This window comes from Conger conger, chromosome 18 (assembly GCF_963514075.1).
Source record: "Conger conger chromosome 18, fConCon1.1, whole genome shotgun sequence".
Taxonomy (NCBI): domain Eukaryota; kingdom Metazoa; phylum Chordata; class Actinopteri; order Anguilliformes; family Congridae; genus Conger; species Conger conger.
The window spans coordinates 877,501-890,000 of NC_083777.1; the positions used below are offsets into that span (position 1 = coordinate 877,501).

Genomic DNA, 12,500 nt, shown 5'->3' on the forward strand with positions numbered 1-12,500 from the left:
AGTAGAGTCACACACTGGCTCAGTGCTCAGTAGAGTCACACACTGGCTCAGTGCTCAGTAGAGTCACACACTGGCTCAGTGCTCAGTAGAATCACACACTGGCTCATCCTCAATAGAATCACACACTGGCTCAGTGCTCAGTAGAATCACACACTGGCTCAGTGCTCAGAGGTTCACCTCTTTCTGCGAAGCACAAACATGCTTCCATTAACACAAATAAAATAAATATATAAACAGATAAACCGACGGGGTAATGTGATTGCCTGTGTCCTCTCTTCACAGCTGAAATAATTCATCTCCCACGGGTAGCTGTGAGGTCAGAGAAATTGATAACCCCGACAAGATCCCCCAGTGTCGCTCCGGCTGTACCAAGCTGATAGGACACTGTTGTAAATTAATCCTCTAAAGGCAAATGCATTGTAAGCAGCCAGTGATCTCTGAGGTACCAAATTGAACAAAGCCTGGGATTATGTTTACAGAAATTACATTTTCTGTAATGGGCTTTAATATATCTGAGATGTGTCCCTTTTGGCAGCTAGCCTCCATAGCTGCTGCTTGGGTTTGGTAATGCAGGGGATGCCCACATCAAGGCAGAATTTATTCAGGAAAAACGGATTAGGGCATGTAATCAGAACCTCAGCAATATTCATCTCTTACACTTACTGAATGAGAAAAGGGAGTGGGCCCTTTCATGTGGATGCAGAGAAGAGTGGGGTTTAAGAGCGTAGTCTCGTTGAAGTTTTATGCAAAATTTGCTCTGGTTCCTGTGTTTGAAAAGGCATTAACCAGGGGACACTCGCTCTTTGAACTCAGAACTTTGAACAGATTTGTGGTTTGAGAATACTTTGTTGTCTTTGCGTGTTTCACTTTCGATTCTCATCAAGCCTTTCGATTTGTTTGCTGATTGGATTTTTGTCTGACCGTTGCCTTGTTCTATTCGACTCTGATTCTTGCCTTAGCCCAGGGGTTCCCAAACTTTTTTCTGATGCAACACCAAATACATTTTCACAAATGTACATGACCCAAACCCCCCACTCACAGACACGCCTCATGCCTGGCACACTTTAGCTGTCACTGTATCGCCAATGTAACATGGCCTCTCATGTCTTTTTATAGTTGAGAGGTTGTGATGTTCGACATATAGTAGCCAACACTCACATATTTTAAAGAGAGACAATATTAGCTACAATTATTTCTTCGAGTTTTTTCCACAAAAAATTTCAGGCGACCCCATCCTCAAATCAGGTAACCCCACAGGAGGTCCCAGCCCACAGTGTGGGAACTGCTGCCTTAGCCCCAGTGAGTTTGACCTGTGTTTGACCTGTTTATTTCGTCTTCCACTTTCATTTTACCCCTCCACTTTCCATATAGTGACTCCGGTTAGTCAGTGTTCCCAGCTGGGTCACACATCCTTCAATAGGGACCCTATTTTGTTATTTTGCCTTGTTATTTTTCCCTTTATCATTTGGGTGGAAATGTTTGGTACACTGTTTGGACACTTGATTGCAGCCTGCAGTCTTTTCCGTAGATCAGTGCCCAGTGACCATCAAGGACAGCCAACTTAGACCCACACCAGGTTGTAACAGTGGTGCAGAGTACTTTTACAACATGGAACATCAAAAGAACCAGAATCAGAACCAGCTCCAGAAATTATCTGCAGCTTGCATAATTAGTCATGCTTTAATTAGTCATGGCCATTAACAGTGAGTATACGATAATAGCCATCCCTGATAACTCCATTGCCAGAGTACCATGTATGTTTCAACAACACCAAAAACCAATGAGTACAACTGCAAGATGTGACTGTAAACTTGATAAGGTGGGTGGGGACTGAATAAATTCAAATAATTACACACAGTTTACTCGAGGTGTAGGTATTGTTTCCATGTAAGCACACCTACCAATTATTGACTTGTAGTATCGTCAGCCCTGTATCCTGAGCAAGCTGCTTCTTCTGCTCCTCGGATGGGTAAGGGTGCTGAGAAAGAACAAGAAGAACCAATGTCAATAAACCAATGAAAAAATGCATTTCCATTTTAAAAAACCTGATTAATCAGGTGAGCTAAAATATAAATACATGGCCAACACTTTGCTGTAGAAGTGGGAAAGCAGCGATTAATTAGTGTAAAAGATGAGGTGGGTCTCTGTGTCTGAGTCATTAATGCGATATGAAACGGTGTAATTAATGGTAGCAAAAAGGCAAGCCAATGATAAAGTGAAGTGGAGTGTAGAAAGCAGCAGGCTCCAGAGGGGGCTGGGATATTCTGTCAGCAGCTCTGGGAGGTGCAGGAAGAGCTGATCCTCTGCCACACAGAGTGGAGTAGGACAGCGGATGTGGACTAAAGTTGAAATACACAGTTAGCTATATTTTTGCCTTCAATAGCACCCTGGGAACAGACAGTCTTGTCAAAAGGGTCATCTTGCATTGTAATCTCGCGCCTGCATGCTAATTAATCAGGGCGCCATTTTTGAGGGGGGGTGATTGATAGTCAGTTATGTCACCAGGAGGAGACATAATGCTCCGGTCGATGCAAAGAACCGAAATCTGAATGCATTATTATATCACATCACATTACACATTACAGCCACCGCACTACTCCTAGAAAGATGGTTCACTGGTCTGCCAAAGACCTCCTCATTATTAAAACATCACTCATCACTCACTCCTTGCCATGACATAACAGCTATAACAAGATGGCATAACAGATGATGTCAGGTTATGTCAAATGACATAAAACATAATACACTGATTGATACATTTTATGACAGTTACATCTATATCATTTATTTATATTCATATCATCATATTTTTATAATTTTACATCAACTGACGTCATCTGTTATGCCATCTTGTTACAGCTGTGTATGACAGTGTTATGTCAGCCGTATGCCGATGGGTTCAGGTGCAGCGTTACCATAGAGATTACCCTAGACTAAGCAAAAGGAACCCCTGCCCCCACCATGATAAAAAAAACAAAGCTATAAATTAAGTAAATGAAGCTGGCTACTGGACCACAACTCCCAGTACTACAGAGCAGAGCTGTGCCTGGCTACTGGACCACTATTCCCAGTACTACAGAGCAGAGCTATGTCTGGTTACTGGACCACAACCCCCAGTACTACAGAGCAGAGCTGTGCCTGGCTACTGGACCACAACTCCCAGTACTACAGAGCAGAGCTGTGCCTGGCTACTGGACCACAACTGCCAGTACTACAGAGCAGAGCTGTGTCTGGCTACTGGACCACAACTCTCAGTACTACTGAGCAGAGCTGTGTCTGGCTACTGGACCACAACTCCCAGTACTACTGAGCAGAGCTGTGCCTGGCTACTGGACCACAACTCCCAGTACTACAGAGCAGAGCTGTGTCTGGCTACTGGACCACAACTCCCAGTACTACTGAGCAGAGCTGTGCCTGGCTACTGGACCACAACTCCCAGTACTACAGAGCAGAGCTGTGTCCGGCTACTGGACCACAACTCCCAGTACTACTGAGCAGAGCTGTGCCTGGCTACTGGACCACAACTCCCACTACTACAGAGCAGACTGAGATGGCCATTGCAAAACACTGATTTTGTTTTCACGGAACCATTTCTGTGTTGATTTTGAAGTATGTTTGGGGTCATTGTCTTGTTGGAAGGTCCACCTATGGCCAAGTCTCAGGTATGAGATGCTTTTCCTTGTATGCATCCCTTTTTTGACGGCAAACATGCCGACGGTGTACATGGCCAAAAAGTTCCAGTCATAGTTCCAATGACGTTTTGCAAACTCCAGATGCTTGAATTTGTTGGTTGCTCTCAGTAAGGGAGCAAAATTAAAATAATCTTTAAAGGTGCCAATAATTTTGGCACCTACATTTCTCATAAAAAAATAGTATTACTAGAATAATTGTATTAGGATAAAAGTATATAGTTTTCCCATATGTTTTGACATAAAATATAGCTCATTATCTGTGTTGTTTATTTTATACAGCCTTTTTTGCTCATTTTCATCAAGGGTGCCAATAATTCTGGACCTGACTGGATGTGCCACCACTCTGCTTCCTTGCTGGCATATCACAGTGGAACTCCAGCAGTAGTGTTTTCAGTCCAAATTCACTTCCTGGGATGCTTTCCCTGCTATTCTATGTCAGTTTCACCTGATATGATGTCAGTAATTCGAACAAACTGTCTACTTTCATGCAGAAAGTTGTAATTGCATTGTGACCTCCAGCTGAAATGTTTTTCCTGCATGCAGTGACTTCCACAGGGTGAGAATGGCGCAGGGCTAATTTTACAGAACTGCAATAATGCAGCCTGTGTAAAGTGTGAGAAAGCAGCATTCCTGGGGCACACGTTATCTCATCCTCTAACGCTCTGACAGTTTGCTGTACGACACATTTCCAAACTGTTTCTGAAGCAAATATAATTGTTAAAATCATATGAAGGCCATGACTTCATGCAATCAGGGCTTCATCATGCTTACATGTGCTGGACGGGAAATATGCAGCTGTCTTACTGTCTTATGTCAGAGAGGAGAGACATTCCCCTATCTGCAACACACACACACACACACACACACACACACATACACACACACACGCATATACACACACACACGCGCACACACACACATGCACAAGCATGCACACATGCGCACACACACATGCAAGCGCACACACTGTGCTAACAAGCTGTATACTGCTTAAATATTTAACGGGAATTTCACTTTAACAAGGATTTGACTTATTCACTTATCGCTGGGGTGTTATTCAGTCCAGCCCAGTGGGAGAGGCCCACAGCAGAATGCCCAGCCGTCTCTGTAATGCTGCTTCTGCTCCCTCACATGCTGTTCAGACCAGCCTCCATTATCTCCTTTAAGTATCATTATTGGCAAACAATCAATGAGACTGCTAGAATGAGGTAATCCCTGCTGGCAAACAGACTCCAGTGAGGTCATGGAGTAGGATCAGAAATGGCATCCTGTCTGCTCAGCATCACACAAAAGCCTGGAAGTGAACCTGTCACACCACATCACCACATAATCAGCAACACAAAACAAATGAATAAAATGAAGACTGATAACTATATGGGAGACCAATAGACCTGAGACTGAAAATCCTTATAGAAGACTGAATACCCTATACAACACTGATAACCTCCCCTGTGTCTGTATCTGACCTCCTCAGACTCCTGTACCCCCACCTCCCCTGTGTCAGTGTGTCACTATGCTTCGCCATTCTCTCCACTACACCTGGCTGAAGGAGGAGGAGCCAGCAGTGGCTGATTCACAAGTCCCAGAAGCCCCTGGGAGTGCAGCACATCCCTCCATGCTTCAGGAGGGGACACACTCCCGTAGCAGGTCCTGTTCAGCGGTGATTACACACGGCCCTGCTGTGTGCGAGCACTCACAGTCAGACAGGGTTCCCCACTGAGCCCGGCTCCATTCCCATTTCAGTACTCACAACGGCAGTGCCCCACACACATTAATACATGCTGGGAGCAAAGAGCCATTCACAGCACCCTGCAAGCACAGCCTTTAGGCCCAGCCTTCTGCCTGCGTCAGGGACACTTTTTCACCAACGGCTGCTACCTGTCAAAATACTGTGATTCATACTTTTTCATTTAATAGGGAAAATAAGTGCAGGCGCTGTGGACTAAGAGTGCTTCTGTTTTCTGAATCCCCTTGCTGGTTCCGCTGGGTGAGAAGTGCTTTCTCAGTATCCCATGGTGCTTTGCGAGAAAGTGAAAACAACTTAAAAGAGCAGATGGAAAATGTCTCTACTTTCCCCCACCCCCACCCCACAGCCCCCATTCTTAATGATACATCTTGTCCAAATGTACTTTGTCTTTCATCAGAATTTCCACCCTAGTCTGCATTTACGAATGCCAAGACAGTGATATCCTTGTTTTTCTATCTTATCGGGGTGTGTGTGTGTGTGTGTGTGTGTATGTGTGTGTGTGACAGTGCATCAATAACATTCCCTCCAGACCAGCTCTCCTCCCTCCTCTCTGCCAGTGCACACTGGCCTGTCACAGAGATAAGGACTGAGCTCCCGACTACATCCCTCCCACACTGGAACAACATTACACCCGGCACAAAATGGAGCTGCCTTTTCCACAAACCCCACTTTACACACTTTTATAATATGAAACAACTGCTTGCATATCAACCAAGTGACATAGATTGTTTTGTGAACTTTGACCCCAGGGTTGGTCAGCATTTTGGTCAGCTCTAATGAATCAGCAGTGAAAACACTTGGAGTCATTTCAGATACAGCAGGTCATGGGCGATGTGGCTCAGCAGGCTACCCTATGATCCCTGCTATCTGTGTACCCCAACTTTGACCCAGCGCCACCCAGGAACTGGAAACTTCTCTTACACTCACACACTAATCCAACAGCACCAGGCGCTCCTGCCTGATGAGCTTTGGAAGAGATCTCAGTATGGTGTAAGAGTTGCTGCATGTTCATATATGGGCCCAGCTGGAGCTCAGGGTTCAAGCTAAGCTGGAGGTTGTGGGACAGTATTTAAGATGGGGGACCTCCACTGGATTTGTGTACAGCATTGGCACCAGCCTGCTCTGTCTCTTCTCAGAAGAAGACCCTTTTTGGAACTTCTTTTCATCTTGTTTTTATTTTCCTTTCTCTTTCGCCACAAGAGGAAGCTTTCTAGCGTGAGGTATTTCCATCCCAGGGATGAAAATGTTACCTCCTTTTTGTGTCCTACTAAAGTACTTATTTGCAATCTCCCCAACCACCAATCCCTACCATCTTATAATATATAATAGGGCAGCCTGTAGTGGTTAAGGTACATGAGTGGGACCCCCAAGATTGGTGGTTCGATCCCCAGTGTAGCCACAATAAGATCCACACAGCCGTTGGGCCCTTGAGCAAGGCCCTTAACCCTGCATTGCTCCAGCGGAGGACTTTCTCCTGCCTGTCTAATCAACTGTCCATTGCTCTGGATAAGAGCGTCTGCCAAATGACATTAATGTAATCTTGATTATTAGCTTTAGTGTCATTACAGTTTTTTTATTGAAGGAATGTATTTTTCTATTCAAGAAGATTCTATAATCTGTGTCATGAGTATCTGCATTGAGAATGTATCCCCACAAGAAGTGCAAGATAAAATGAGGGTGTGCCGGAGACACTGCTTTAGCCTGGAGAATATTTGTGGAGGGAAGGCACAAGATTAGAGTGTGATAGCTCAACCCACTAGCTGATGCTTCAGGCTCAGGCTGGACGGACTCCTGCTTAATGATGACACATCTGACAACCCTGAGCCTAACCTGACCCCACTGCCACTCTGCACACCACCACAAATCCCAATCCCAAACGCAACAACCCTTTGCTTTATTCAGTAGGCCTTGATTCATTAGGTCTTGATTCAGTAGGCTGGGATTCAATAGGCTGTAATTCAGTATGTCTTGATTCAGTAGGTCTTGGGCTCAGAATTGGGGGTATCATGGACTGGTTTTAACCATCTATTTTTTGTTTTCCAAAGTAAATCGGACTAAAAATGAAGTTTTGTCTCATACTCCTCCTTCCGAAGTGAATACTATGTTTAACACTAGCTCTCCTTGCTGAAGTTAACACTGTGTTTAACACTAGCTCTCCTCGCTGAAGTTAACACTGTGTTTAACACTAGCTCTCCTTGCTGGAGTTAACACTGTGTTTGACACTAGCTCTCCTTGCTGGAGTTAACACTGTGTTTGACACTAGCCCTCCTTGCTTCTCCTTGCACTCCTAACTACAGCCAGAGGTAGAGGTTTCCTTAAATATTTGGATAAGAATGCACCATTGCACTACACAAGCATTTGTTGCCTTTATTCACAAAGATAGTGGCACATTGTACTATTCACTGTATAACACAAAGAGCCCGTTTCTGCTCGAGTAAAAAGGGGCCCCTACGATAAACAGGAAAGCATTGATATTGTGCACTTGGATCTCCTTTTAAGTGTGAATAGTACAAGGCCTTAACCATCTGAAATTTCTCTCTGCATAGTTGGTGTTGTCCTAAGTTTCACAACAAGGAATTCTGCTGAAAAAAAGCAGCGGCAGCACAGTGACATTTCCTGAGATGAAAAACAGCAAGCATAAAATAACTTACATGCAAGATAATAACCACTGTAGGCCACAGTTTAAAAGCAGGGACTACCTTCCTCTTCCAACCAAACAACTGTGCACCCAGCCAGCTCTGTGAACTTCACATGATGCCAAATCAACACAAAGCAAAGCGCATTAATAATGCACTTTCGCTTTTAAGAAGCCTCCTCACCAAAAAAGGAGAAACACTGGACATTGAAGATATTTTCTGTAATTTAATTTATCCTTGGGATAAAAAGGAGATATATTCATGCACATATCCAATGCTCTAATTAGTCTCTCATTAAAAAGCATTTGTATTGGTTTAGGGAAAGGGTGTAGTGTTCTGCCTATGGGTCCATACGAGATGTAGAGGGTTTGGGTGCAGGCTGGCTGCAACATAAGGATGTCATTACAGCTTCGGTATGGGGAAGATTACATCCATGTACAAATGAATCCTTGTGCTGTAATAAAGCAGTCAAACTGGAGGAGATAATTCAGTGCTGTAATGAGCAGTAGGGAATCACAGCATGGAAATACTCCAAGTAGTGTCATTCCGTGAACATTCAACCAGAGGTGTGGGAGTTGACCTCTCCAATTTTGCTGAAACTTTGTGTAAATAGTCTTCATATATTCAATAAAGAAAATCCAAATATTAGCCTCGTTGGATTTTAGTCGTTCTGGAAATATTGGCTCTTAAATAAGGGTTGGGTCACTTGCGAGTCGTAATTGGGCTTTATGTCAATTTTAGAGCGCCATATCTTTGGCAGAGAAAACCCTGAAAACTTGTACTCTGACACAATTTTTTGTCAAGACATTGCTGTAAAAACGATTTTTTCTACACCAATAGGCCTATTATACCCTTTGAACAAAACAAAGTTTCATTTTGATAAGAAACTTTCCACCTTACAAACTACTTGGTTGAATATGCTTTTTGCTCATTTTCTGGCCCTACTTTGGCATTTTCCTTGTGGCTATTCCTAACCGAAACATCTACTAGTCTTAAACGTTTGGAAGTCATACACATGGTCAAGTGGCACAATTTAGTATGTATGAGTGACTATAACTTTTTTTCTGACAGGAATTATGAATATCAGATAAGTCTGAAAGTAGACAGACTACACGTTTTCAGGTTTTTCCATGCTTTAATGCCAAATATATGGTGTTGCAAAATCAACACAAACCCCAATTTCCACTCCTGAATGACTTCCTGGGTGCCTCCCATCTCTTACTTAAGAGCGAATATCTCTAGAACAACAAATCTAATGAGGTTAATGTTTTGGATGTTCTTTATAGAATATATAAAGAACATTTACAAAGTTTTAACAAAATTGGGTCACTCCCACACCTCAAAGAAGCTGTGTTATGTATGAAGGAACTACAATCATACTGAGACACATAGAGTCCGCCCCAAAGCTGCTTAACCAATCACTGTGTGAGGAGTGCATCAACATCCCTAGGCTACAGTAATAAAAAACTGGTGATGATGATCGGGATCCCACCTGACCTTTGACCTCTAACAGACTGTGCAGCTTTTTGATGGGGGCCATCAGCGACCGACTATGAACTCTGTTCAGCTGCAAGGAGATGGTGGCAGCTTTAAAGCTTGTTGTCACTTAAGACAACTTTAAGAGACTTTAAGTCCAACCACACAAACAGTGGCTTCTGTAGCTCAAACACATGCAGACCCTGTAGCGTAGTGGTTAAGGTACATGACCCTGTAGCGTAGTGGTTAAGGTACATGACCCTGTAGAGTAGTGGTTAAGGTACATGACCCTGTAGAGTAGTGGTTACAGTACATGACCCTGTAGCGTAATGGTTAAGGTACATGACCCTGTAGCGTAGTGGTTAAGGTACATGACCCTGTAGCATAGTGGTTAAGCTACATGACCCTGTAGCGTAGTGGTTAAGGTATATGATCCTGTAGCGTAGTGGTTAATGTCCATGACCCTGTAGCGTAGTGGTTAAGGTACATGACCCTGTAGCGTAGTGGTTAAGGTACATCACCCTGTAGCATAGTGGTTAAGGTACATGGTGGGGGGGGGGGGGGGGGTTCTCTTTAAAGGTCCTGGCCCATTGGTAGGAGTAAGCTCTTTGAGTTCTGAGAGTACTGCAGGGTGCCGACATGGCTTTTGGCGTTTCAGCAGACTGGAGGTCAGCTAAATGTGCTCTCATATCAGTCCCAGCAATCTTATGCTCTGTCGAATTAGCCCATAATTTCTTTAACAGCGATTACGCCTCTTAGCACAGATGTGACTCTGTGTACAAACAGAGGAAGGGTCCATGAGCTGGGATGCTAATCTGCTACTCCAATACCTGCACAGCAACCACCAGCAGCACGGGTTTCACCCAATTACTCCAACACATCATTTCACAAACTGAGCACTGTCACCAGTCTGAGGTGGGGTAAACTGTCACCAGTCTGAGGTGGGGTAAACTGTCACCAGTCTGAGGTGGGGTAAACTGTCACCAGTCTGAGGTGGGGTAAACTGCCACCAGTCTGAGGTGGGGTAAACTGCCACCAGTCTGAGGTGGGGTAAACGCAACAGAAGCAGTGTGGGCGGGGGAAAAGCAGCTGTGGGCATTCAGCCTCTCTGAGGCTGTCTGTGCGGCAGGCTTTATTTCACAGGATCTTTTCTTCTCATCTAAACTCTGATCCCCCAGGGGATGGCACTCAGCTCAGACCTGTGCAGTTTCTTCTGGTCCACAGGTACTGTAGCCCTTAGAGATAACGCACCTACAGTGTGAGTATGTGTGTACCGCTTTCAAGCACTGCACTCCAGGAGTAACACTAACCCTGTGTTCACACTATGAGCGACTTGGTTGATCAGTTGCCAGAACTTTGTAATTTGTAGCTGCATGAGATCACAATAAGGAAACAATGGGTAGCCCTTGCCCCTCCCTCAGCCTAGTACACTTGAGCGACCCATCAACCAAATTGCTCACAGTGTGAACAGGGTTAGTCACCAGTTGGGCTGGGGATCAGGGTGTGTCCTGGGGGGCTACAGGAGCAGCCCGGTACTCACAGTGAGGTGCTGGAAGAGCCATGCCCTCATGATGTTGGTGGCCACTTTGGGGAAGATTCCTCTCTTCTTGTTCCGCTTCTTCTCCTTGTCGGGGTCGTCGTCGTCCCCTGTGCTCGGTGACGCCACACTGTTATCCAGGCCATCCCCTGCAAGACAACAACACACTGTGAGAGGAACCCAAACACACACTGCACACTGTGAGAGGAACCCAAACACACACTGCACACTGTGAGAGGAACCCAAACACACACTGCACACTGTGAGAGGAACCCAAACACACACTGCACACTGTGAGAGGAACCCAAACACACACTGCACACTGTGAGAGGAACCCAAACACACACTGCACACTGTGAGAGGAACCCAAACACACACTGTGAGAGGAACCAAAAAACACACTGTGAGAGGAACCAAAAAACACACTGTGAGAGGAACCCAAACACACATTGAGAGAGGAACCCAAACACACACTGAAAGAGGAACCCAAACACACACTGAGAGAGGAACCCAAACACACACTGAGAGAGGAACCCAAAAACACACTGAGAGAAGAACCCAAACACACACTGTGAGAGGAACCCAAACACACTGTGAGAGAGGAACCCAAAAACACACTGAAAGAGGAACCCAAACACATGGTGAGAGAGGAACCCAAACACATGGTGAGAGGAACCCAAACACACACTGTGAGAGGAACCCAAACACATGGTGAGAGGAACCCAAACACACTGTGAGAGAGGAACCCAATCACACTGTGAGAGGAACCCAAACACACTGTGAGAGGAACCCAAACACACTGTGAGAGGAACCCAAAAACACACTGTGAGAAGAACCCAAACACACTGTGAGAGGAACCCAAACACACAGTGAGAGGAACCCAAATACTGTGAGAGGAAACCCAAAATATTCCAGACCCAGGTACAGAGGGGTGACAATTCTCCAGCAAAGTGTTGTTTGAGCCAGTTGCTCCAACAAACACATTCATTTTTAATACTTTCACAAACAAGCCCTTTATTTCCTCTGGCTCCCCAGGCCCAGTCCGTCACAGGGATCACAGGGAGCACAAAGGACCGGGGAGTTTCCCCGCTTTCCCATCTCACATGGAGAACCACCAAAGAATCGGAAATGACAGCAAGATTCAGTCTTTATTATCCCACACAAATATTCACACAAGATTGTGCGCATGTATTTTTACTGCAGGTGGGAGAGCTATACGCAATTACAAAGGGGGAGAAATACGCAGAAATATAAAGGAGCGTAGTGCTGCTTTTGAGATCCGCCATTTTAATAACAATGCCACATAGGTGCTTACAGCAACCTGTCAGCCCTCGATAAGCTTTCATTAGGGGCCGTTAAACAAAGCCAGGGAGGAGGATAGAGAGCTTAGCGCGTTTGCGAATAACCACACT

The 12,500-nt window shown here is 44.9% G+C and overlaps 1 protein-coding gene across 1 annotated transcript in view; it reads right to left on the reverse strand.

Annotated features, from left to right (window-relative positions):
• The window catches only part of meis1b (Meis homeobox 1 b), a 71,607-nt gene that overhangs the window by 28,932 nt on the left and 30,175 nt on the right, over positions 1 to 12,500 (reverse strand). Inside the window, exons 8-9 of the mRNA XM_061228173.1 lie at positions 11,092 to 11,237; positions 1,902 to 1,978 (exon numbers count right to left, since the gene is read on the reverse strand). Of these exons, the coding sequence (XP_061084157.1) occupies positions 1,902 to 1,978; positions 11,092 to 11,237 (223 nt within the window). The remainder of the gene's footprint in view (positions 1 to 1,901; positions 1,979 to 11,091; positions 11,238 to 12,500) is intronic.